General features: G+C 46.0%; 2 protein-coding genes across 2 annotated transcripts; both read right to left on the bottom strand.

Annotated features, from left to right (window-relative positions):
* Positions 1–776: 776 nt before the first annotated feature.
* LOC144121444 (beta-1,3-galactosyltransferase 5-like) lies at positions 777–3,500 on the bottom strand. Its single transcript, XM_077654647.1, has one exon. The coding sequence runs from the start codon at positions 3,336–3,338 to the stop codon at positions 2,220–2,222; it is 1,119 nt and encodes a 372-aa protein (XP_077510773.1). The 5' UTR covers positions 3,339–3,500; the 3' UTR covers positions 777–2,219.
* A 3,671-nt stretch (positions 3,501–7,171) lies between these two features.
* LOC144118713 (uncharacterized) lies at positions 7,172–8,305 on the bottom strand. Its single transcript, XM_077651557.1, has 2 exons — positions 7,975–8,305; positions 7,172–7,681 (listed from the first exon to the last, which is right to left on the bottom strand). Exons 1-2 carry the CDS (start codon positions 8,210–8,212, stop codon positions 7,491–7,493), a joined length of 429 nt encoding a protein of 142 aa, XP_077507683.1. The 5' UTR covers positions 8,213–8,305; the 3' UTR covers positions 7,172–7,490.
* Positions 8,306–24,755: the final 16,450 nt, after the last annotated feature.

The following is a 24,755-nucleotide window of genomic DNA, read 5'->3' on the forward strand; positions in this document are numbered from 1 at the left end:
TCCTTCCTTCCTTCCTTCCTTCCTTCCTTCCTTCCTTCCTTCCTTCCTTCCTTCCTTCCTTCCTTCCTTCCTTCCTTCCTTCCTTCCTTCCTTCCTTCCTTCCTTCCTTCCTTCCTTCCTTCCTTCCTTCCTTCCTTCCTTCCTTCCTTCCTTCCTTCCTTCCTTCCTTCCTTCCTTCCTTCCTTCCTTCCTTCCTTCCTTCCTTCCTTCCTTCCTTCCTTCCTTCCTTCCTTCCTTCCTTCCTTCCTTCCTTCCTTCCTTCCTTCCTTCCTTCCTTCCTTCCTTCCTTCCTTCCTTCCTTCCTTCCTTCCTTCCTTCCTTCCTTCCTTCCTTCCTTAGAATATTGTACTTTAAACACTAAGCGTAATCGGCGGCGCCGATACTCTAGTGCTCCCGCGCAGTGACGAGCCAAGATGAATTTTTCCATGCAATGTTACATTTCACTATAATAATCAATATATCCGCAGGTCACCCCAAGGTAGTCTTGTATTTTTTTCTCTATTAACGTTTTTGCTGTCGTGAAAAGCGTTCCCCATTGGTTTCATGTGCCAGTTTTGACTGTTGGATGCGATTGATGAAAACAAAGATTTTGCTACATATCAGAAGGATTTGTGATTGTCGGCAGTTGTTGTGGACGTGCCCAGTGACAGCTACTGTTAGAAAACGGCGCCTCTGGGAGGTGGACCTGCGGAACCGCAAACGTGACTATGTGAAGCGGACTATGAACACTCATTTCATCGGCAACCTCTGCGACTACTTCAGCGAAACGGGTCTGCACTCCTTCTTTTAACTTTCTATCTGCTGTATTCCTTCCCCCTTTCTCAACTTATGCCTCACTGCACACTTCTCGAATAAAAAAAGAATGGACCATAACCTTCAATATTTCCCTAACAGTGTCTTACAATTTTCTAATTTTGAAAATTTCCGAGAATTTTGGACATGGATTACTGCACCCAGATGGCAAAAAGTTTGTTCTGGTTTTTTGAGCAAAGGAAAAGACGCAGTAACTGTCTTCACATATCTCGGTGGACACCCGAACATCGCCGTAACGGAAGGGGTAAAGGATGGAGTAAAAGAAGAGAGGAAAAGATAGAGGTGCCGTAGTGGAGGACGCTGGAATAATTAAGATTACATGGAGATCTTTAACGTGCACTGACATCGCACAGCACACGGGCGCTTTTTGCGTTTCGCCTCCGTCGAAACGTGGTGGTCGGGTTCGAACCCATGTACTCCGGCTCAGTAGCCGAGCGCCCTAGCCACTGAGCCACTTCGGCTTTTTTTTTTATTATCTGAGCCACCGCGGCGGGGGATAGAAACGCGACTTTCACTGAAAACGGCCCTGCATGAGCAAGAATATGCATGAAAAAAATGAATAACAGGTGCCCGAACCGCAGGCCCTTTTCGTAAGCAAAGTGCGGTACGTGAAAACAGTTTTTCGTCTCGCGAATCTCCGAGGCCAGGCTGCACAGCCATGTCTTCGAAACGGGGATCACGCAGTGCTTTTCCATCGAGTTTGAAACCATTGGCGGTGAAAATTTTTATGCAAGTTAGACAAGAATAAATGTGCATTTTGCTGCCGGTCGGACATCAACATATCCAGAAGGGCATAGAATATATTTGCCAAGAACAAACATTGTGGCGTTCTCAGCGTCTCTGACTATAGCCATTCGTCACTAGAGTCCAGATGGACGTGGTCACTGAAAGTTCATGAAGTACACACTGCTCTAGTATGAAGCAGCCATACTTGTTTGCTTTGAACAGCTTGCAGTTTACGCAGCCTATACTTCTGTTTTCGTTTGCGCACTCGTTTCGTGCAATTCGTAGCCGTGTTTTTTTTCGTTTTCTTCTGCTGAGTTTATTTTTATATACTATACACACCAGCGCTTTTGCCAGAAATTACCTTAAGCGTAAAAAAAAACTAAACTTTCGTAACCATAGCGATAGCAAGAACTACTTCTAGTTTTCAATGCTTTACAGGAGGTATCGGAAAATGAATAGACGTTGCTCAAAAAGCAGGGGCGACACAGGATGGCGTGGGTTATGTCAACAGAGTGACTGCGGTGTCTTTCATGCGCTGTAAGTAACGTTGCGAGCGAGCATGCAATTAAGTAAAGTAAGGCCCTCTACCAATCTCCGAAATCAGGCTCCCCACGTTGAGTGCACAGCGAGATGTGGAAGTCTAGATTTCAAGCAATAAATGCGATGAAGTGACATGAATCTTACCGACTTGTTAACAGGCGCCAATCAGTATTGCCAGTTTGTTTATCTACCCAGTCTACCAACCAAGGCAGTGTCTTCCGATGACCCACACTCACCCTCCATTTATAGTTTTCGCTCACAGACTGATTCGCGAGCAGAACGCTCTGCCACAGTCGGTCGACTTTGTGGCGAAGAAAGTTGGGTCCTCCCGTGTTCACAAACAATATCGAGTTTCTCACAGTCTCCGTTTTGTTAGAGAAAAACAAACCAAAGTATAGCTTAATGTTCACCATATCTACTTTAGTTAACGACGCCAGGATTCCCGTGACGTAGACGTCGTCCACCCAGAAGACTGGAACGCGTCTCGACGCTTGGTAGAGCGTGGACAACACCGCAGGGCGCACCATAAAGGCTGCGCCTGCGCAGTATGCCGGGTACTTAGCGGGGGCGTACTCTTCTTTGGTGACGACCCACTTGGACTTCTTCCTCTCGGGACGCACTTTTGTGTACACAACGCAGTGGATACCCTTCCTCGACATCACAGGGCTGGCAACATACGCCGACAGGGCGAACACGTTCACAAGGACGTCGTCATCCATTTTCACAATCGTGGTGGTGGAGTTGAGGCCGCAGTTTTCCAAGACCCACTCGGCTCCGTGGATGAACTTGAGCGACAGATTCCTGTAGGTATCCGTGAAGTTCAAAACAACGATGTCTCCTTCTCGAGCGGCCTCTTCTTCGACGGCGAGGCGTTGGTTAGTGTCCGGCGCCAGGCCGACAAAGAAGACTATGGCGGAGTTGACGAAGGCTTCGATTTCCGGATTGCCTATGGTCTTCCGCAACCACGCGCGCAGTTCCGCGTTCTTGGGAGCGGTGTGCACAAAGTAGAGGATCCGGAGTCCGGGCCGACGACACGCCGACGCGGCAGACAGTTCAGTAAAATTCTCTTCCAGCGACGACTCGTTGAAGCTGGCATTTGTGGTAGTCGTAGCTGTATCCGTAAACCGGCGACGACTCTGTCCAGGAACACGCTTGATGTAAACGACGGAGAAGAGCACCATCGCGGACACAAGTCCGCAAACAACTAGAGCGAGCCTGCGGGCTTTCTTCCACTGAAGGCACATAAAGGGCGAACTCATTGGTATTTCCAATGGCTGGGCTTCAACGGCTTTGGTTCTTAGGCGACTGGATGAAAAGAACTTGCTCGCCTCGAGTGTCGTGCCGCAGCTGTTCGAAGCACGTCACAAAGTATCACTGCATAGCGATGCCTCTTCGCTCAATACTCGACAGACTAAAAATAAAACTGCTTAGATTGCACGTGGCATGAAACTATGACCTTTTCTGGAGCCGTCAGAGCTTCTCTGCACACTTTAGTAGAGTGCTGTTTGAGTTTGAACAATGAGAAGGGCAGAGAGGAATAGAAAAAAGATTTATCAACTTAGACTCCAGTGCGAAGTTGACATGGTTGTTGCTACGAGGATTAGCGAACATTTTAATTATTTTGAGAAAATAGATATTCCACGACAGAAATAAGTGTAAGTCTCGTAATTTATGCAGTATAGTCGTTGTGTGCTGTTAATTGTGCATTTTAGAACGCAGCTGTTAGGAGCACATACACGTTCCTACATACCCCGTTGTAGTCGGCGTAACCGTTTTTCAAGTTGCAGAGCGTAGCGCCACCTGGAAGGTGGCGGCCACGGGAAGGTCCAACAGGGTGGCTAGCTGCGTAGCAATCCACCTGCCGGCTGTGGAAGGTGGTGTTTGAGGAGCTGCACTGAAATTTCGCACTACCAAATACCGTAAGCGTGCGCTACTTTTTTCTCGTTCCGTTTTTTTCTCTACTCAGATGGGACATTTTTTGACGTTTTTTTTTGTATTTGTGACACTACGTGAAATATCTCGGTTTACCTGGCTCCTTCAAGCATAATGAGGCCCGCCGTGTCCTGCACTGAACGTAGACTCCAAGTCTCCTTTATATGAGCTAGGGCTTTATGAAGCAAATCCTTAGTGAAACGCCGATTTCTGTTCGCGAGTGCAGACACAGCAGTGGTAAACTTCCACGATAGAAACGAAGGTATATCTGGTTCATAATGGCGCTGCAACAAACTACAGCATTCATGCATCGTCCTTGGTATGGCGTGTACGACCGCAAATTACTTGAGCGCGCTTCGCTCCAGACGACGTCACCGGTTACTAATTTAAGAAGCCTGTAATAAGAAGGAAAGAAATAGGCTTGACGGTTGCAGCTTCGGGTTCTAGCAACGAACCGACCTTTTATCGCAGCAGGCTCAAAAAGGCGTGCACAATCATCCAGCTGGTCTCAAATTTCCTTGTCAGCCTAAAAGAGAACGAATGGTGAAAATGCCACCAAACTTCATTTTTTTAAAACTCATTATGCACCTCATCAATCACCAAAGTCAGCCAGAATCTGACGTTATATTCTGCCTTGAGGTTTACAGGAAATTTCTTCCAAACAACATAACTATGAGGCTCCTTTGAAAATAATCCACCCTACGGACAACACTATTTCTGCCATGTTATAAAGAAATGAGCAAATATGCTTACGTAACAAAACTGCGTCCCTCCTCTGAAAATAATTAAGTGCATTGAAAAAAGCAGTATAGATGTGAAGTTTGAAGAAAACAGAGACAATGTGATTGAATATAAAGAAACTAACACATCAAGTACTACCTATAAAATTAAAGGTGCAAGGTTTATTGCCTTCAACGCGGTTCACACTCGAGCAAAGTCGATTCTTTCGTCATCCTCTCCCTTTCGTTTACACAAACTGTCACTGCCGACGCTATTGTCAAGGTCAAAACTGTCGTCATCAGAGCTCGAAGAATCACAAAACTGAAACCGCGCTTGCGACTTCGATCACCGCCAGAAGACACTACGACTGCATCTGCGCGCTATACTTTAAGATAATTTTTCTTGGAAATGCAGCCAAGGCAAGACAGCCGGAACGCGCCTTCTCTTCATACGCAGCAAATACAGTGCCTGGTTTCAGTTATTAGTTCGCACTTAAAACACTCCACATTGATACCTATAGTTATTTAATGCATGTTTCTAACATAACTGCGTTAAGATCAAGGTTGAGTGATTTTGACTGGCCACACTGGGGTTAGAGAAAGAACTACCCGGAAAGAAACACTGAAAGGACGAACTTGGCTTGGTTCTATTGTGACCGAATGGGTCGCACCCGGATGGGATACTGCCTTAAGCTGGTGCCCCTTGAGCTCGGCGGATGTATAAAGCAAACAGATAATGATTACTGCTGTCCAATTGGTGAAACAAAACTGGCAACTCTCTTTTAAAATCTTGGCTTGCTGCTGTGTTTAAGTCGCAGTCTCAGGTCGGGTTAATAAAGATATTCCTTCCAGTTATATTCTGTTCTGACATCAGTCACCAGCAATTTTATTGTGGCATGACATCGCGTCCACCCATATCCTTATACAGAATCCCAGCCACGAGTAAGTTCATTTGTAGTGTTATGATGCATTTTCTACGATACCCGCCCGCTGATTTTTCATTGGTATGGCTGTTACGACGAGAGGTTATTGAATACTTTAAACACATCGGGAACGTAATAGTGCAGATCAGTGTTTTAGGCGTTACCGAAAAAAATTAGCTAAATACGTTACTCGTTACGCTAAAAAAAAAAAGAAACGCGTTGCCACCCTACGTTAGCTACAAAAAAGGTAACGCGTTACCGTTAGCGTTACCGAAAACAAGTACCGCACGTTACTTTGCCTTTACTCCATGGACATAAATTTTATTCAATTCGTCATCGCTGCACGAACTCACGATAACAATTTTATAAAGGTCATATTTCACATAAAGCTTCTAGCCCAAAAAACAATTTTATCCGAAATTCTGATTTAACGAGAATACTGTGCACAAATGTGCAGGACCTTAGCAATGTTACAGTGGGCTAAAGGAGTCGGATACAACTTAAGTCTTCAGCGAAGCTCCGCCCACATTCAGCCGCCGCACACAGAATTCCTCCACGACGAAAAAGTAGTCCGCTGCTTAAATGTTTCTCGTTAACTAAACAAGAAGCTTATCACAAGAAAATAATTACGTGCTTTAGAATTTTGATACGTGAATTGTTTGACATAGCCAAACATCTAATGTTCGGCTAGCGGAGTAGTGCAGGACGCAAAGGATGGCGTCCCAGTGTTATGAACTGTTCTTTTTTAAAATTGTATCCTACTTATAACTCTGTGGCACATGGTGAACAATTTTCAGAATGTGACACTATAAACACAGAATGACACTTCATCTTAAATTCTGAATTCCCAAAGAAAACATAGCTGGACTCTAACAAATTTGCAGTAATTCTAAAAAAATGCGATGTTCCAAAATGCTCGGCATGCTTCCACTCTTCAGAGAGTTGTGTGTGTGAGTTGCTTGGGAAGGGGAGGTAGGTGAAGACAAGTGTGTGAATGCGTGTTCGTGCTCGAGTTTCGTGCTTTGTGGGTATTCTTTTTCTTTTAATTGGGTGCGTCGAAAAGGGGGGTGTTTTCTGGCATCCATACGATCCGCAACAAGTGTCGTCGAGAGCACCTGTACGGTTTGTTTATTTGAAACATCGCTTTAGGTGCCCTTCCCTTTTTATCTAAAAAAAATAGGGGCGGATGGGAGGAACAATTGCAATAAAAAGTAACTAGTAACGTGACACCCCACGTTACCGAAAAATGTAACGGAAGTACGTTACTCGTTACAGTTCCGAAAAAAGAAACGCGTTACCGGTAACGCCGCTACTTGTAACATGTTACCGCCAACACTGGTGCAGATATATACCGAATCAGCCTAGTGCTTACTGCGCATGCGTCGTGGCCAGGTGGTGGCGGACATCTGTCACTGTGAATTCGCAGCTGCCAACAGGATCTTTCGGTAGACATATTCGTTGCGCTAAACCTCTAAAAACGAAGCTTTTAACACGTTTCTTTTAGCAGTTTGGCGGGAATTTTATCATGAGGGCGGGTTCCGGGGCATATGCTGGAAGTTGCCGCGCATCGTTATCAAACCTAGGCGTCACAATCAATGCTTGTATTGCTTGACACACTCAAGAAGATTGCACACTGGCCAGTACCACACGGTTTAGTCAACGCTTCAATCCTTAACTTTCTCTTCCCGCCGAAAGACTCGACCTTTCCTCGTTCAATGACGATCCCTCGGCGACAAGTTTCCAAAGTATTGTGCGGGAATAACGAATAAGTTTTATACTGAAAAGATCTTTCACCCTCGGCGCGAGAACGTGAGCGTTCCGGTAGCCCGCGCACACGTCACCCCTCCGCTCGGACGTCCGTCAAGAAGTCGACGATTTTCTGCCGCCAATAGAGGAGCAGGAGGAGCAGCACGGTGAGGTTGAGCAGTGTGATGAGCAGGAGCGTTGGCGAGCACCGGGAGAGATAACGATGCAGGGCGTTACCCCGCCTGCGTCGTGGTGCCTGCCTGGGTGGAGACGCTCCAACTCCTGGGCATCAGGTAGGGACGGAGAGTTGTTCGTCTTACGAGAAGGAAAAGGCTATAAAGACCGGAAATGCGCTGCTGTTGTCGCACGGTGCAGCGGTCAAGCGATGCGTAACTGGCCCAGCAGGTGGCTCCACCTGTGGAGCCAGGTTGCTCTTCACGACTAACATATCGCGTCATTGGCGTTGGCATCTTTCTCTCACAACGACAAAGACTGCGACACTGCCGACACCATACTTTGCGCGGAACGGGAGCCTTAACGCTGCCGCGTTAACACGATCACTGCAAGCATCTCACCTCGTCCTTCCTCCAGAACAGGTCCGCGCTGGGACATGTTTGCTGCCTGACTAGCATCGTCGTCGCCGCTGCCGCCCGGTCGATCGTACGAGCGTCCCACGTCGCTCATTCCGCGCTCGGCGGGGCCGTGAGAAGATTCCTTGCTAGCGCTGACCCCAGCCGTCGTAGGTGGGGTGGAGCGGGACTCGCCATCACACGGCTCCACCTCGGCGAGCAAGGGGGCTCGGTCGGCGTCCATGTTTCAGAGCAGGCGCCCTCCCTGGCTTTTCCTTAATGGCTTCGCAACTCCAACGGGCACTTGAGAGCCACGCACCGTCAGTCGAAACCTTCTAAAGATGAGGCCCGGTGGTTTAACGTGCGCTTCAGAAGCGTTCTTCTTCTTCTTCTTCTTCTCCTCAAGTAACATGGCACAAAAGCGTTCCTGAGGCATTGTGGCACCTCTTCTTCTTCTTCTTCTCCTCAAGTAATATGGCACATACCCACGTGGGGGGGATTGGCCAAGGTATAAAGTAGAATGCCAATGAAGCATTTGCGCGGGGAAGGAAACGTCAGAAGACTGAATCAAGATAAAAAAATTGGAAAAATAAAATGAATTCAAGAGGTATGAGTCATCCGGAATAGAATCAATCTAGCCTTTTTTGGACATGCGAAAGAATTTTGTATATAGCTAACAAGATAATCGATTAGTTGCACTTATGTAATCGTGAAGGTAGCCGCATACACTGCTTAACGGGAATCCCTTGGCGCTCGCACCAAACGATAGAAGAACTGTAAGAGACAGAGGCAGTCCTAGTCTCGAAAGAGGAACCTCCTTTGAGATTCCTCTTCTTCTTCCAAACGCTTTGGGAGCACAATGTCCTAGATTACTTGTTGTATGAACGACATGCAGACTGCATGACAACTATATTAGCTGTACGAAATTTTTATGAAGCGAAATAAGGAGAAAAGTTTCATACGCAGTAACAAAAAATAAAAAGAAAAGGATGTACCAGTCCACGAACAGACACAAGGGTAGAAGCACGCAGTGCTTGAGAACCGATGGAGGACAAGAAACTCAGCGCTTGTTGTTGTTGTTGCCTCAAAAGCGATTGCACGGGGGGGCGGGGGGGGGGGATTGGTTAGGGTTTGGTGCAGATTCAAACAGGAAAAACCTCCTCCAGGTTTATCTCAAGCGGCTCATAAATTGAGAAGACTGAGATAAAAAGAAAATCACGAATTTTGACATAGCTTGAGGAAATCGGAATGAAAATCAAGGAAACAAAGCGGTGCGAGTACAATAACTAAATTTTAAGGAATTAATCAGAAAGAAAATAATTTTGAGAGGAAAGTAAAGGCATCGAGAAGTTAACACAGAAATCTCCCGGCTTCAATGATATAGCCGTGAAGAAGCTCACACACCAGCTTAAGGGCATGCCCTTTGACGGTTGCACCGATGGAAAGGAGGACGGGAAGAGTAAACGGCAGCCCTAATTGAGCGAGAGGATTTTCCAAAAACTGAATTCTCTGCCGTGCAAACCGTCGGCAGGAGACGATGAAATGACCTCAGTAAACATCTCTTGTGTTCTTCAGTCACCTCTGTCATTTCTTTCGTGCTGTGCATCTCCAAATGCCCTTCACGAACTTGTGCGTGTTGTTATCTTACAGAATTGAGATGTGTTCCTTAGAAGGCTGACTTCTGCCGCGCGATTTTTTGATGTTTTTCTAGTCTTCATTTATTTTCACCGAATGCAACTTTCGTTCTTCCGGTTACGCCTCTGACGTTGCGTTTTCTGCGTCTGTGACTGACATTTACTTTTATTGTGAGTGTTTGTGAGCCTTTTAATGAGCTCCGTTGATTATATCGCAAACCATTCAACTCATTTAAACAAGGAATCGCTCCGGCATTTTTTCCCCGCTCCAAACTCCTATTTTTATCTTTTTACCTTATCACCTTGAATTCTTTTCCCAAGGTTAGGCTGGAATATCTGGAGCTTATCCAGTAAAATAAACTCAGTTGGAGCCCCCACGCTCAATATGTCGCTGGGAAAGGAATTTCAGCAGTTCGATACGCTAAACGGGAGGCGGTCAGGCATTTCTAGATCGCACTCTTAATTATTAAGCGTACATGTGCCCGTGATATTCAAATTCGACGCACTGTTTTTATCTGGGTGACCTGATTAGAAACTTCGTGGCAGTATTCTAGGCCGAGTAGCGCCTCTGTTATGCACGAGGCTGCGAATGTTCCTGAAGTCATGCTCCTGGCATGGTATTCGTAACTGCAGGGACGTACCCCATTAAATACGATTCGTATTTTCACCGCCCGGGGTCATTTTTTTAGTACCAGTGTCGCATTTTCACATCTCGCAGGTTATTTATGTAGAGAAACACTGCTGTATTGAAATTTTAACGTGCAGGTAATTAATACCCCTTTGAATGCGCGAATGGAAAATTTTATGCCGGCGTATTTGATTACAATACCTCCAGCAAAGAACGAGAGTTGGTACAAATATCGGAAGGGGAACCTTTGCATCCAGAATAGAAAGGCGAAGTTCAGGAATGCTATGTCCACATCTAGATAGGCTCTCCCTTAGCAAAAAAAAGGCTGTGCTAAAAATGAATTTCGAAGATATTGTATTGATTTCATAAGAAATTTGTATTTTTGTCCCCATTTTATATAGCAAAACGAATCTTTTTAATCCTTCTAAGTATGCTAGAAGTAGTATTTTGAACATTCTTACAAATATGTATAAAATTCAACTTTTCCCCACTTATTATACGTTCAAATACACTAACATATACATTAAATACAGTGCATTGCATTTAAATATACACTAAAATTGTGGGAACCTGCCCCGCTGTCCCCTGTGGTTTGCTTCCCCGCGATGCGTTCCTAGTTAGTTACCTTAAATACCAAGGGAGGGCGCCGGCGTTGCAGCTACACGAGCGCCACGGACGGCGGGATTGCTGCGCGCGCGGGGGAGAGGATTCTCTCTTCGTCTGGGACGCTCGTCGCGAGCGGACGTGCCGCCCGCAGCGCTCCGCTCTCCGCCAGCAGGGCGATGCCTCGTGGGGAGGAACGTTCTCCCGCATCTCGTCCCGTATAGCCGCGAAGTATCCCCCTGCCCTATCGTGGGTGAACATTCGCTCGTAACCGTGCTGGTCAGTCGGACGACCTCGATTCATTACCGTGTTTTGTTGCTAGCTGGCGCTATTGTTGTTGCAGCAATAAACGCTTGCTTGTGCCAGCCAGAGTATTGTCCCTTTGTTCCCGCAGAGCAAGGCCCGCCGTGGTTGGTGTGCGCTCTGTAGCGTAAGTGATCACGAGGTGGGGACCGGCGGCTTTGAACTGTGTCAGCCGCGGTTAAGCGGGGAAATCGTATCAATCTCCCCAATTAAAACCCCATAAAATATACATTAAAGTCATTACATAAAACATAATCAAATATATCCTCTTCGGCTTGTCAAAGGGGTACCAGTCGGCTTTACTGGACGAGGCTGATTAAAGTTGTCAGCAGCAGGACTAATAACTGAGTCGCTGATACAACAGTTTTGTCGATGACCCTTTCAATGCTTTAAGCATAAGGAGGCCCGCCCCTGACAACACGCGGCGTCGTCATCATTCAAGAAGTTCGATGACATTGCAGGGTCACATGACGCCATTTACACGGGATAGATGTCGCCATACCACAAATGCTGCCAGAAAGTGACGTCAGCAAACTGGAAATGTTCAGGTAAGCACAGCGCCTGGCTTGCCTTATGTACAACTTGTATACTTCCCAGGAGATGACATATTTATTGTCCGGGGAAGCGTTCCTGACGCCAAGACTGTGGGACCCCAAACTGTCGCACAAGGGTCGGGCTGGTCGCGTACGAATCTGGGGGCGATCTAGAACCGGACTGCTTGTCCTAACTTGCGTCAAGCATCTGTCAAGATTCGAATACACTACCAACAAATATATAGGCGTCTATGGAAGCCGATGGGCCTGGCGAATCGGGGGTCCTTTTCGCTGGCATTTTCGGGCCTGGAGGTGCCCAAGACGTACTTCCCGGTCTAATGGTATCACATTCTCCACACGTAATGTAATTAAGCGGTGGTTTTATTCCTGCTAGAAGTTACGATAAACAAAAGGACGAGTTTGGCTGTTCCCCGAAACGAGACCTCGAGCACTAGACTTTTCCACGGCAGCATGTAATGTGCTGCAGATATGTTCACGACAACTGCCCAGTCCACGTCAGCAGTATGGGATCTGACACACACCGACGAGGCGGAACAGCGCGGTGCGCAAACCTCTTCTCGAGATGAGCACATGAACGAGAGGCACGACGTCGGAAACGAGCGGCGAAACAAGCACAAAGGCATTCAGCGTTCCACTCCATCACAGCGAACGAGTGCGCGACAAGAATGCGACGCGCTTACAAACCCGCGGCTTGAACGGCGGGTTTGTCACAAGGAGTACTTCTTCCTCGTGATTTAACGCTTGATCTCTCCGTCTGTTTTTTTAAATATCAACTGCGTTGCTATGAGCGATGGCTCTGTTGGGTCTTTGCCTGGTTCCTCTCAGCTACTGCATATTTGTTGAGCCACAACACCGTATAATTGTCGTTTGTAACTGGGCGCTAAAATCTGCATTATCACAAGCTTTAAGCCGCTGGGTTGCCGCCAAATGTTAAGGCCGGGAGCCGTGGCGCAGTCAAGCTTTCACAAGACAGTTCCTAATACAGGCACCCTCCCACGAAGTATTGCGTGATTGGAAAATAAACGTCATTATTATTATTATTATTTCTTTCTCGAACTAAAGTAAATGCCCTCATTCGTGCGGCCAAGCGTTCGTACAATAGAAATCGCTTGCATCAATCTCGAGGTGAGAGGTTCACCTTCAAACTCGGCATGATGTTCAGAACAATTTTTATTCAGATTTATCAACAGTCGTTAACGACTTTAACTAATTTTTCGCTAAGTTTTTTGGGGCGTTCCAGCCGTCGTGTTACACTGCTAGCACAACTAATCCGGTAATTGAATTCGTTTTCCTTGCCTCTATCACGGAAGAAAAACTTTGCTCTTTATCAGGCAGCTTCGGCAAGTATCAATCACCAGGAGTCGATAAAATCCGCATGTTCGATCTTAGCAGGAATTTCGGCATTTTGAAGAAAGTCCTATTAGAAATCCTAAACGGGATAATTGTCAGCGGAAGCATTCCTGCACGTTTAAAAACAGCCGTTGTGCGGCCCTTTTTAAAGGTGGCGATGCTAAGTGTGCGCATAATTACCACCCCATTTTCATCCTGCCTAGTTAAGCGAAAGTTTTAGAAGAAATATTGTTAGTAATGAACAGCTTTATCCAAGTGGGGGGGGGGGGGGGGGGGTTTCGATTGTCAATACGGTTTTGTCGAAAAAAGAGGCACACAAGCCTTATTACAAGAAATGAGTGACCATTTGTTTTCTGCACTTGAAAGAAATCTCGTATCATGTGCACTTTTTTTGGATGTCGAAAAAGCGGTTCACACGGTATGCCATTCTGTATTATTAGATAAGGTATAGAATTTGTTTGTTGTTTTTTTCGGTTATTTAATAATTTTCTTACAGGTCGTTCCCAGCTTGTTTCCATTTCAAACATCTACAGCTTCCGCGTTTTTGTCAAGGATGGTGTAGCACAAGGTTCCATATTGCCTCCCTTACTTTTTTAATGTATACGTTAAGGACATGTGTAGTGTGCTACCTATTTGCAAATCATTTCGATATGCAGATGATACTGCACATGTAGCTACTCACGTGAATTTTTCCAACGCATTTTCAATGTTTCAGAATGACGTCAGAAAATTAATGGAGTGGTTTGATATGAATTCAAATGATGTAAAAAATCTAAATCAAGGTAAGTTTGCTTCCGCAGCCCAATCGATAGTGACTCCCTTTCTTACTCCCTTTATCTAAAGACATCTCGATGTATGAACTGCTCTTGCCCTCCAGTACATTTTTCGGATTCTGTAAAGTATTCGGGCATTTGGTTTGATGCCGGTCTTCTTTTTTTTCTGTTCACTTATCCTCCGTATGTGCGAAACTTCGTAAAGTCGTCTGTTTGTTGTATCGCATTCAAGATGTTTTTACCTGTTTCGGTCGGGAAATTATTGGTTCATTCATTAGCCTACAGTGTCCTCAGGTATGAAATCACAACTTTTGTTCATTGTTCTGGTATCTGGCATCAACGTGTAAAAAGATTGTTAAAATGCATGTTAAAAGGTGTTACTTACGATTTGTATTCCAAAAATGTGAACATTTTCAGATGCTAGGAATTCCCAATTTTCGATCCATTTTTGTTCATACAGTGGTACTGAAACATTTCTGGAGCGATACAATTAAATTCCCCACCGTGCTTCCCCAGCCTTTACGTCATGTGCCTAACTTTTCAGTTCCTCACACACGGGCCAGATTTGGTAAATGTACACAAGCTTATTATGTTCCAGATATATTAATGCTCTTCCTTCTGAAATTAGATCCTGTGAGTGTATACATAATATTCGCATAAAACTCAAGAAATTGCTCTTTGAATAATTATGATGTATACTTTAATTTCAGTGCCATTGTGAAGGTTCTTGGTTTCTACCTGTTTTCTGCTTTGCATTGTTATTATTTGAGATCCGTTTGGTTTCTTTAGTGTTTCATTTCTTTTCTCTTCCTAAAAATAGTCAATCTTGCGGCCGAATCTTGATGTTGACTGAGAGGCTTCGCGTGACAAGCCACAATGATGGCTTAGGCGAGCCTGATTTCTGTAATAGAATTTGTAGATTTGTGAACAAATTTACTATTGTTGTTATATTATTATTATTATTATTACTATTATTATTATTATTATTTTTATTTTTACAATATTTGACCCCAGCGGTGGCCAAGTGGTTGAGCATCCGCCTTGCATGCGGGAGGTGCGGGATTCGATCCCCAGTGCCGCCGGCTACCCACCGGTGACACACTGGGCACAAGCTTTACCCTGCCTGGTGCTCGGCTTCTTTAGGGTGAAATGCTTGGGAAATGGGTCTTTGACCCCACCTTGAGCAGTCGAAAATACCTTGTGCCATGGCGCTTTTTGGCCACAGATGCCCTTGTGCCATAAAAATCCACCATAATCATCATCATTATAACAATATTTGGCAGTCGGTGGTAGTTCTGCGCCGTTGACTAATCGGAAACGCTCTTGCTTGACAGACACCAAGACACGCGATCTACGCCAGGATACTCCCGCCCACCCAGGACTGCTGGCAGCGACAAGCCTGAATCCGTGCCGGCTCAGCTGTATCACTTTCCCTCGACACGCGAGGAAACAAGTCAAAGGTGCATCGAAAGAGTACGCCACCATCACCCGGCGGCCTATAAAGGTCACGGCAAGCCAGCACAGCTCTGCAGTCGGCGGCAGTTCTGCGCAGTTGACTAATCGGAAACGCTCTTGCTTGACAGGCGAGCATTTTCTAGACCAAAATTATTTTTGATTTTTTTTCCTGATCTGCCGATGACTGCACCTGTGTTCTGTATGTTTTTGAAGCGAGACATTTGCGCTGTGTACTTTTCCCATTTTTTGTTTTTTTCTCTGTTTTCATGTGGTCATGTCTGATGTGAAAAACTGCCCTGTATCTTCCCAAAGACGGCAGATACCTGACTTGCGCAGAATGCCGATATGGTTATCACCTTGAAAAAAACATGCTCAGGCGTTGCTGATAATACATTTATAGCTATGGGCCAAGCGAAGAGACTCTTGGAAGTGCAAGGGTTGTAGATCGTCTCAAGTAACACCGTTACCGTTGTACCCGCACAGTCTGAATCTGATAATACTACCGACGGCACTTCTGTAACCCAAGAGCTAACAGCGCTGTGACGGCAGCTGGAAAGCATTAACAATACCATAGTAGGCCTCTTACCCTTAGAGGGAAAGGTGGATGCACTTCTAGCTCTAACAGACAGGATCGATGAGGTCCTGGATTTGAAGCAAGTGGTTACAGACCTCCAGAACTCAGTACAGTTCATGTCATCAGCTTATGATTCTCTGGTCGCTCAGAACACAGCTCAGGATGCTGCAAAAAAGAGCATTGGAGAGAAAGTTGCCGCACTGACGACAATGGTGTCATACCGGTCTGAAGCGATTAGCCAGCTTCGGGCTGAGCTAAATAATGCAGAGCAATACAGCAGGCTTTCAAACTTAGAATTGCATGGTCTTTCTGTCACCAATGGTGAGAACTTGAAAGTTGTAATGGCCGACTTGGCTACAAAAATGGAGCTGAGTGATTTAAATGAAAGAGACTTAGTTGCGGTACATCGTCTTCCCGCCAAAAAGGATAAGACGCCATTCGCGACACATGACTTCTCGCTCGAAGCAAGCTTAGATCACTTGCAGGAGAAAAGATTATCCCCTCAGTGTTGTACTTGAACGAGAACTTGACACAGGCGAACAAAGAGCTGTTTTGGATGACTCGGATCAAGGCGAAAGAAATGGAATGCAAATATGTGTGGAGAAAGAATGGCAAGATTTTTGCCAGAAAGGAAGATGGTAGTTCCTTAATAAAGATGGTAACCAAAGAGAATATCCAGAAACTGATCTAAAATGGCTGTACGGTTTCATTCTATTCCCAACTGCACCGCTCTTGGCACGGGTTTTGAAAAAAAAAACCTCACGTCTTTTTATGTTATTCATGTTAACTTGCGCAGTATTAAGAAATACTGGGATCACTTTTTAGTCTGTATCCGAGATATTATGCACCTAGTTGAAGTTTTTTTCTGACGAAAATAAACATTCCGCACAACATAACAGATCAGTTTCGTCTTCCAGTGTATCACGAATACTTCATTACCAGACCTAGAAGAAGGGGCGGCGGCATAGCGGTCTTTATCAAATCGAGATGGCCATCTGTACCCTCCCAGCCAGCATTTAAGATAGCTCAGCCATTTGCACTTGACCTTGGGCTGTCTGGAATGACCATAGCACTAGTTAATGTTTACAGGCCACCATCTGAGCATGTTCCATCCTTATTACAGGAATTAAGGCAGAATTTAGAGCTATTATCGTCTTCTAGCAATTTATGTCTAATAGGAGACTTTAATATCGACACTTTAAAACTGGACAAAGCTTTGACGATTATTTAAACATATTAGCTCAATATGGGGTGGAATCGATAGTCTATGAAGCAGCCAGAGAAGAACCTGTTTGTGACGGACCTGTAGTGTGATGCATTGACAATGTACTAGCCCGGTCTGAAGGGTGTATGAGTGTAAATTCCGCGTTAATAACAGAAAAGCTGGCAGATCATTACTTTGTTGGATGTAAAATGTATTCTGCTCACGATCCATGTTTGCAATCGGTATGCAATAAATATTTGGAAATAATAGATAAAGCTAAGCTTGACAGATTAGTTTCGCAATATGACTGGAAATCTTTAGGCTCTATTACTTGTCCGAGTACGGCCTATAAGAAGTTCGTTGAGATATTTTTAGATATTCGTGACAAGTCTAAAAAGACAGTTTCTGTCAAAAAGCGCCAAGTGAATATGCACTGCATCAATCATAATGTATTACATGGAAAGTGAGAGTAGCGCAAAACGGGACAAAGGGACAGAGAAAGACAGACGCAACACAGGCGCTAACTAGAAACGTAATTCACAAGGGTAGAAATTTGGGCGAGTCGGTAACGGTGATCCATGGAAAGTGAGAGTAGCGCAAAACGGGACAAAGGGACAGAGAAAGACAGACGCAACACAGGCGCTAACTAGAAACGTAATTCACAAGGGTAGAAATTTGGGCGAGTCGGTAACGGTGATCCATGGAAAGTGAGAGTAGCGCAAAACGGGACAAAGGGACAGAGAAAGACAGACGCAACACAGGCGCTAACTAGAAACGTAATTCACAAGGGTAGAAATTTGGGCGAGTCGGTAACGGTGATCCATGGAAAGTGAGAGTAGCGCAAAACGGGACAAAGGGACAGAGAAAGACAGACGCAACACAGGCGCTAACTAGAAACGTAATTCACAAGGGTAGAAATTTGGGCGAGTCGGTAACGGTGATCCATGGAAAGTGAGAGTAGCGCAAAACGGGACAAAGGGACAGAGAAAGACAGACGCAACACAGGCGCTAACTAGAAACGTAATTCACAAGGGTAGAAATTTGGGCGAGTCGGTAACGGTGATCCATGGAAAGTGAGAGTAGCGCAAAACGGGACAAAGGGACAGAGAAAGACAGACGCAACACAGGCGCTAACTAGAAACGTAATTCACAAGGGTAGAAATTTGGGCGAGTCGGTAACGGTGATCCATGGAAAGTGAGAGTAGCGCAAAACGGGACAAAGGGACAGAGAAAGACAGACGCAACACAGGCGCTAACTAGAAACGTAATTCACAAGGGTAGAAATTTGGGCGAGTCGGTAACGGTGATCCATGGAAAGTGAGAGTAGCGCAAAACGGGACAAAGGGACAGAGAAAGACAGACGCAACACAGGCGCTAACTAGAAACGTAATTCACAATGGTAGAAATTTGGGCGAGTCGGTAACGGTGATCCATGGAAAGTGAGAGTAGCGCAAAACGGGACAAAGGGACAGAGAAAGACAGACGCAACACAGGCGCTAACTAGAAACGTAATTCACAAGGGTAGAAATTTGGGCGAGTCGGTAACGGTGATCCATGGAAAGTGAGAGTAGCGCAAAACGGGACAAAGGGACAGAGAAAGACAGACGCAACACAGGCGCTAACTAGAAACGTAATTCACAAGGGTAGAAATTTGGGCGAGTCGGTAACGGTGATCCATGGAAAGTGAGAGTAGCGCAAAACGGGACAAAGGGACAGAGAAAGACAGACGCAACACAGGCGCTAACTAGAAACGTAATTCACAAGGGTAGAAATTTGGGCGAGTCGGTAACGGTGATCCATGGAAAGTGAGAGTAGCGCAAAACGGGACAAAGGGACAGAGAAAGACAGACGCAACACAGGCGCTAACTAGAAACGTAATTCACAAGGGTAGAAATTTGGGCGAGTCGGTAACGGTGATCCATGGAAAGTGAGAGTAGCGCAAAACGGGACAAAGGGACAGAGAAAGACAGACGCAACACAGGCGCTAACTAGAAACGTAATTCACAAGGGTAGAAATTTGGGCGAGTCGGTAACGGTGATCCATGGAAAGTGAGAGTAGCGCAAAACGGGACAAAGGGACAGAGAAAGACAGACGCAACACAGGCGCTAACTAGAAACGTAATTCACAAGGGTAGAAATTTGGGCGAGTCGGTAACGGTGATCCATGGAAAGTGAGAGTAGCGCAAAACGGGACAAAGGGACAGAGAAAGACAGACGCAACACAGGCGCTAACTAGAAACGTAATTCACAAGGGTAGAAATTTGGGCGAGTCGGTAACGGTGATCCATGGAAAGTGAGAGTAGCGCAAAACGGGACAAAGGGACAGAGAAAGACAGACGCAACACAGGCGCTAACTAGAAACGTAATTCACAAGGGTAGAAATTTGGGCGAGTCGGTAACGGTGATCCATGGAAAGTGAGAGTAGCGCAAAACGGGACAAAGGGACAGAGAAAGACAGACGCAACACAGGCGCTAACTAGAAACGTAATTCACAAGGGTAGAAATTTGGGCGAGTCGGTAACGGTGATCCAGCCGCCCAAATTTCTACCCTTGTGAATTACGTTTCTAGTTAGCGCCTGTGTTGCGTCTGTCTTTCTCTGTCCCTTTGTCCCGTTTTGCGCTACTCTCACTTTCCATGGATCACCGTTACCGACTCGCCCAAATTTCTACCCTTGTGAATTACGTTTCTAGTTAGCGCCTGTGTTGCGTCTGTCTTTCTCTGTCCCTTTGTCCCGTTTTGCGCTACTCTCACTTTCCATGGATCACCGTTACCGACTCGCCCAAATTTCTACCCTTGTGAATTACGTTTCTAGTTAGCGCCTGTGTTGCGTCTGTCTTTCTCTGTCCCTTTGTCCCGTTTTGCGCTACTCTCACTTTCCATGGATCACCGTTACCGACTCGCCCAAATTTCTACCCTTGTGAATTACGTTTCTAGTTAGCGCCTGTGTTGCGTCTGTCTTTCTCTGTCCCTTTGTCCCGTTTTGCGCTACTCTCACTTTCCATGGATCACCGTTACCGACTCGCCCAAATTTCTACCCTTGTGAATTACGTTTCTAGTTAGCGCCTGTGTTGCGTCTGTCTTTCTCTGTCCCTTTGTCCCGTTTTGCGCTACTCTCACTTTCCATGGATCACCGTTACCGACTCGCCCAAATTTCTGCATAATGTATTAAAAGCTATAAAAGAAAAAGAAGAACTTTGGAAGAAATGCAGACAATCGCCGAATAACCAGCTACTAAATGATCCGTACCGAATTGCGAGAAATAATGTCATGGCGTTGTTGCGAGCTCCTAGACGGCAACATTATAACAGTAAATTCTCAGCCTCTCGTACCAACCCAAAGAAAATGTGGACGCTGGTCAACGAGCTCCGTGGATGTCAGTCACGCAGCTACTTGGATAGCCTTAAAAAAGGATTCGTCGAAATATCAATCGGTGTCTCAAACTGTCAGTCATGAGCGGCCCCATTATCAGACGCCAGGGAACGTCACAGCCGACTCAGCCTACTGGCCGCAACTTGATAAGGAAACCTTAGAGCACATAATACGGCACTCCCGGAAAAGGCGCGCTGTTGGTGTAGACGGGATAACTGCGGATGATATCTGGCGTAACCTGCAAGTATTGGCAGAACCGGTTCTTTTTATTCTGAACGCTATTTTACATTCAGGCCAGATACCCGACGAAATGAAGCAAGCACGCGTCATCCCTCTATTCAAGAGCAGCGATCCTTCGAAGCCCGAAAATTATCGTCCGATATCTTTACTGGCTATGTTATCTCAAATACTGTAAAAACATGTTTTCGATGTTATGTACAGTTTTTTAGAAAAGCATAGCTTGCTCGCACCCTCTCAGTACGGATTAATAACAGGCAGTGCATGGTACGCACGTGCTTTCTTGAAAACCTGTCATATTATCTGCATGAAACATTTGAGCAAAATCAGATCACATGCGCTTTCTTCTTGGATTTAGCCAAGGCTTTTGACTCCGTTAGTCGGGATATACTATGCAGCAAATTGTATAGCTAGGGATTCCACGGTCACTTTTATTTTTTGCGTAATTATCTGTCACAACGGTCCCAGATAGTCTGTCTAGGGGATTCAAGAAGGGAGGTAAAGTTCACTCATGCAGGAGTACCACAAGGATCAATGTTATCACTATTACTATTTAACATTTATGTTAAAGATTTTAGCTCGGTTATTCCCTACAGTAGTATTTATCAATATGCAAATCGTGCACTTATTATGGTTAGCCATATAAATTATGAGAACGCTGCAGTTGGATACTACAGAATCCATGAAATGGTTCCAAAAGAACCAGATAAAAGTAAATTCATCCAAGTCACGACTGGTATGTTTTTATAATCACCTGCGAACCATCAGTACAAAAATACAATTTATCTTCATTCTCACAAATCTTCGTCGTGCTCATGCCCTCTCGTTGAGTACACTGATTCAGTAAACTATCTTGGCGTCTACTTTGACTCAGACTTGGCGTGGAACAAACACATGTCTTTTATATGTATACGACTTCGTGCTTAATGTATCGCTTACGATCAATCGTTCCACTACGAACAATAAAAAACTATCCTGCATTCATTCGCATACTCGATTGTACGGTATGACAGCCTGTTTTTTCAACTATTCATTGTTTTGGAAAGATAAAATTAATGGACCACTCAAGACCATTCTTAAAAGTATTGCCTATAATACCAATACCCCTGCGCCTGGGCGTACGTTGTTTCAGTATTTAGAATTTCCGGATTTTGACACTCTTTTTCTTTCTTTTTTTTTTGAAGCGATGTTTATTGCCTCAGGGCATAAAAACTATGAAGTCAGAGATGAGTAAGATACTTAAATAATTGAAAAAAATGTGGGCTGATTTGATGAAATCTAGAAGTGAACGATGATATGGACCCTCTGTCCAGGCAATATAGCAATCCGGATTGTCCGGTGAGAGTCCCTCTGCCGCCAGGTGGCGAATTCTCGTCGGCTTCAGCGCCGGGCAATCCCACCACAGGTGGTGGATATCCACCTCACAGTCTCTGTTCTTGCAGACTGGACACCCGGGGCGGGGATATAAATCTTTGAAATGCGGCCACTTGCGTGTCACAGCTGGAGTGAGGGCAACCCCGACCCGTATCCTCCGAAGCGCTACCTCCTCTGCACGGGTAAGACCACGGGGGAGGGTTACCGCACACGGAGGGATTAGAGCACGTGTGCGGTGCCGGAGGTGTTCCTTTCTTGTTAAAAGGAGGGTGGTGTCATCCAGAGTGAGGACTCGAGGCAAGGACGAGGTTGGGGTCGAAAGGTGGGTCGCAGAATCTGCGCGGCTTTGTGCGCTCAGGAGGTCACACGGGACCCACTCAATACGGATTTGCTGCGGGATGCGTGCTGCTAGACGACGGATGTCTTGACAGATTTCTGGGGTGCGACTGACTCGTCGCAGTAGGCGTGTGACGTGAAGGGCGTCGGTGCGAATGACAATGCGGGCCGTGGGTAGCATTGGGAACGGCGGCCACAGAGCGAAGTGCCTCTTGAACCGCAAGCATCTCCGCACAGAAGGAGGAAGGAGGTTCTGAGAGGCGAAACCTTGACATTTTGTTCACAGCAGGCTTGCAAGGACAGTAAACTGCCGTTGTTGTTTCGCAGGCCTGGATGATTGCGTCAACGTATATAACGATGGAGCCATGCGGCAGACTGGCGTCTTGCTCTGTAATTCGGTCGCGAAACGACGATACCGCGCGGGTAGATGATGGCCGACGTAGATCAGTTGGCTTGTTGTCGCTTAGCTCTTTTTCACTCCTACATTGTACCCAAATACGTTTGGAACACTGACTTCCGACAGCGACGCAGCATCGGGAGAACATTACGTACCAGTTCTGGTTTTGAAATACCTTCGATAAGAACACAATACGGAAAAAGCATAAGAAAGTGCTACATTCCTCAGACCTCCCTAAAACAGTATTACAACAAACAACACGATCCGGAGTAAAAAGAGCGTTAATTGAACTTCAAAAATAATTGGTGCATAGTGCTTTAATACTGCGTTTTATGATGTTTTGGAGCATCCGATAGTTACTTTCATTGTGTATGTGCGCAAAGGCGTTGTTCGTTGTGAACATTCTTTTTCTTTGTTTTGCCTCCCTTTCTATGTTGACATCATTGAAAGAGTATTAAACATGCATAAATAATTTGTTTAACATACTTCTAAAATACAATTTTGACTTTAAGTGTTTTCTGTAACCGTATGTTTAAAAGCTTTTATTTTATTGAAAAAGCGCATACCATTGTCTCCGAACGCTGGAGCTGCCCCGCTGCTGGGCACTGCCTCACAAGCCATGTAGAGGTATCGGCAAGCCCGACAACATATCATATGTATTCAAGGAGGAGTAATAAAGATTTATTATTATTATTATTATTATTATTATTATTATTATTATTATTATTATTATTATTATTATTATTATTATGATGATCTTCCCAACATGGCGCCCAGTAAGGACGCATGTGTGCTGTGCTCCCGTCCGTTTTTTGGTAAGCAGCAGTTTTTTCGTTGTGCCGACTGCAACAAACGTGTACACGCGAAGTGTGTCACTTGGAGTGACGACGAGCTGCAGCTTTTGAAGTCCGGCTCGCGACCATTCATGTGCAACCTGTGTTTGTCGTCTTGCGGCGGTGCTAAGCCTAGCGACGGTGGCGTGTCAGCGGCTGCATTCCTTTCTTCCACGGCCCACCAGCCCCATCACCCGACCGACCCGACCGGTTCCCTCGCTTCCTCCCCGACGGGCGAACCTGACGGTGCGCTTGCCTCGCTTCGGGCTCTCCTCCTCGACGCACTTGAGGGAATCTCGTTTCTGAGCGACGAGGTCGCCCAGCTGCGGGAGGAGAATGAGCGCCTTCGTGGTGACAACTCGCGGGCGCTCGCTCTCCAGGCCGAGGTCGTTGCCTCTCTGCGGGCTGATGTTCGCAGCCTACGCGAGGAGCTTGCGAGGCGCCCTGCTTCGTCGCAGCGTGATCCGCCTTTCGTCGAGCCCCTGTCCGCGAGCAGTCCTTCCCGTATGCTCCAGCCATCCAAGAGCTACTCTGCTGCCCTTCACAGTGGGATGGCACCCGTTGATTTGGCCACCTGCCCGACATCCCTACCCCTTCTTTGCCTAAATTTTAGTTTGTATGCCCCCCTAACCTCCTGCAACCTCCTCGGCTACGAAAACTGTGCGATCCAAATTTTGGTAGGTCATCCCATGCTTGCCACATGCAACTGGTCATTTAAATAGCCACCGCCTGGTTATGGCCAATCCCCCTTGTGGGTATGTGCCATTGTGTGAGGTCAACAACAACAACAACAATCTGTATCTGTCCCCCCACTTGTAGTTAATTCGCCTGAGGCGCAGAAGAAGCACCGAAGCCCAGCCATCACTGGCTCGTCGAGCTCATCCAGTCTGAACGTCGCCAGACCTCAGAAGCGCCCGAAGGCTATTTTCGTCTCCAAGCTGTGCCCCGAGACAACGTCGGCTGATCTGACGAACCATCTGAAGTGCGTGAACGTCACCCCCCTAACCTGCCGGCAGTTGAAAACGAAATATGACTCCTACTCGTCCTTCCACCTCACAGTCAGCGCGGTATTTTACGATCAGCTTGTTGACCCTTCGATGTGGCCTACGGGCTGCATCTTCAAGGCTTTTCGTGGAAAGCTCCTGGATGGTATGTTGCATCC

The sequence above is a fragment of the Amblyomma americanum genome, chromosome 2 (assembly GCF_052857255.1).
Source record: "Amblyomma americanum isolate KBUSLIRL-KWMA chromosome 2, ASM5285725v1, whole genome shotgun sequence".
Classification (NCBI taxonomy): Eukaryota; Metazoa; Arthropoda; class Arachnida; order Ixodida; family Ixodidae; genus Amblyomma; species Amblyomma americanum.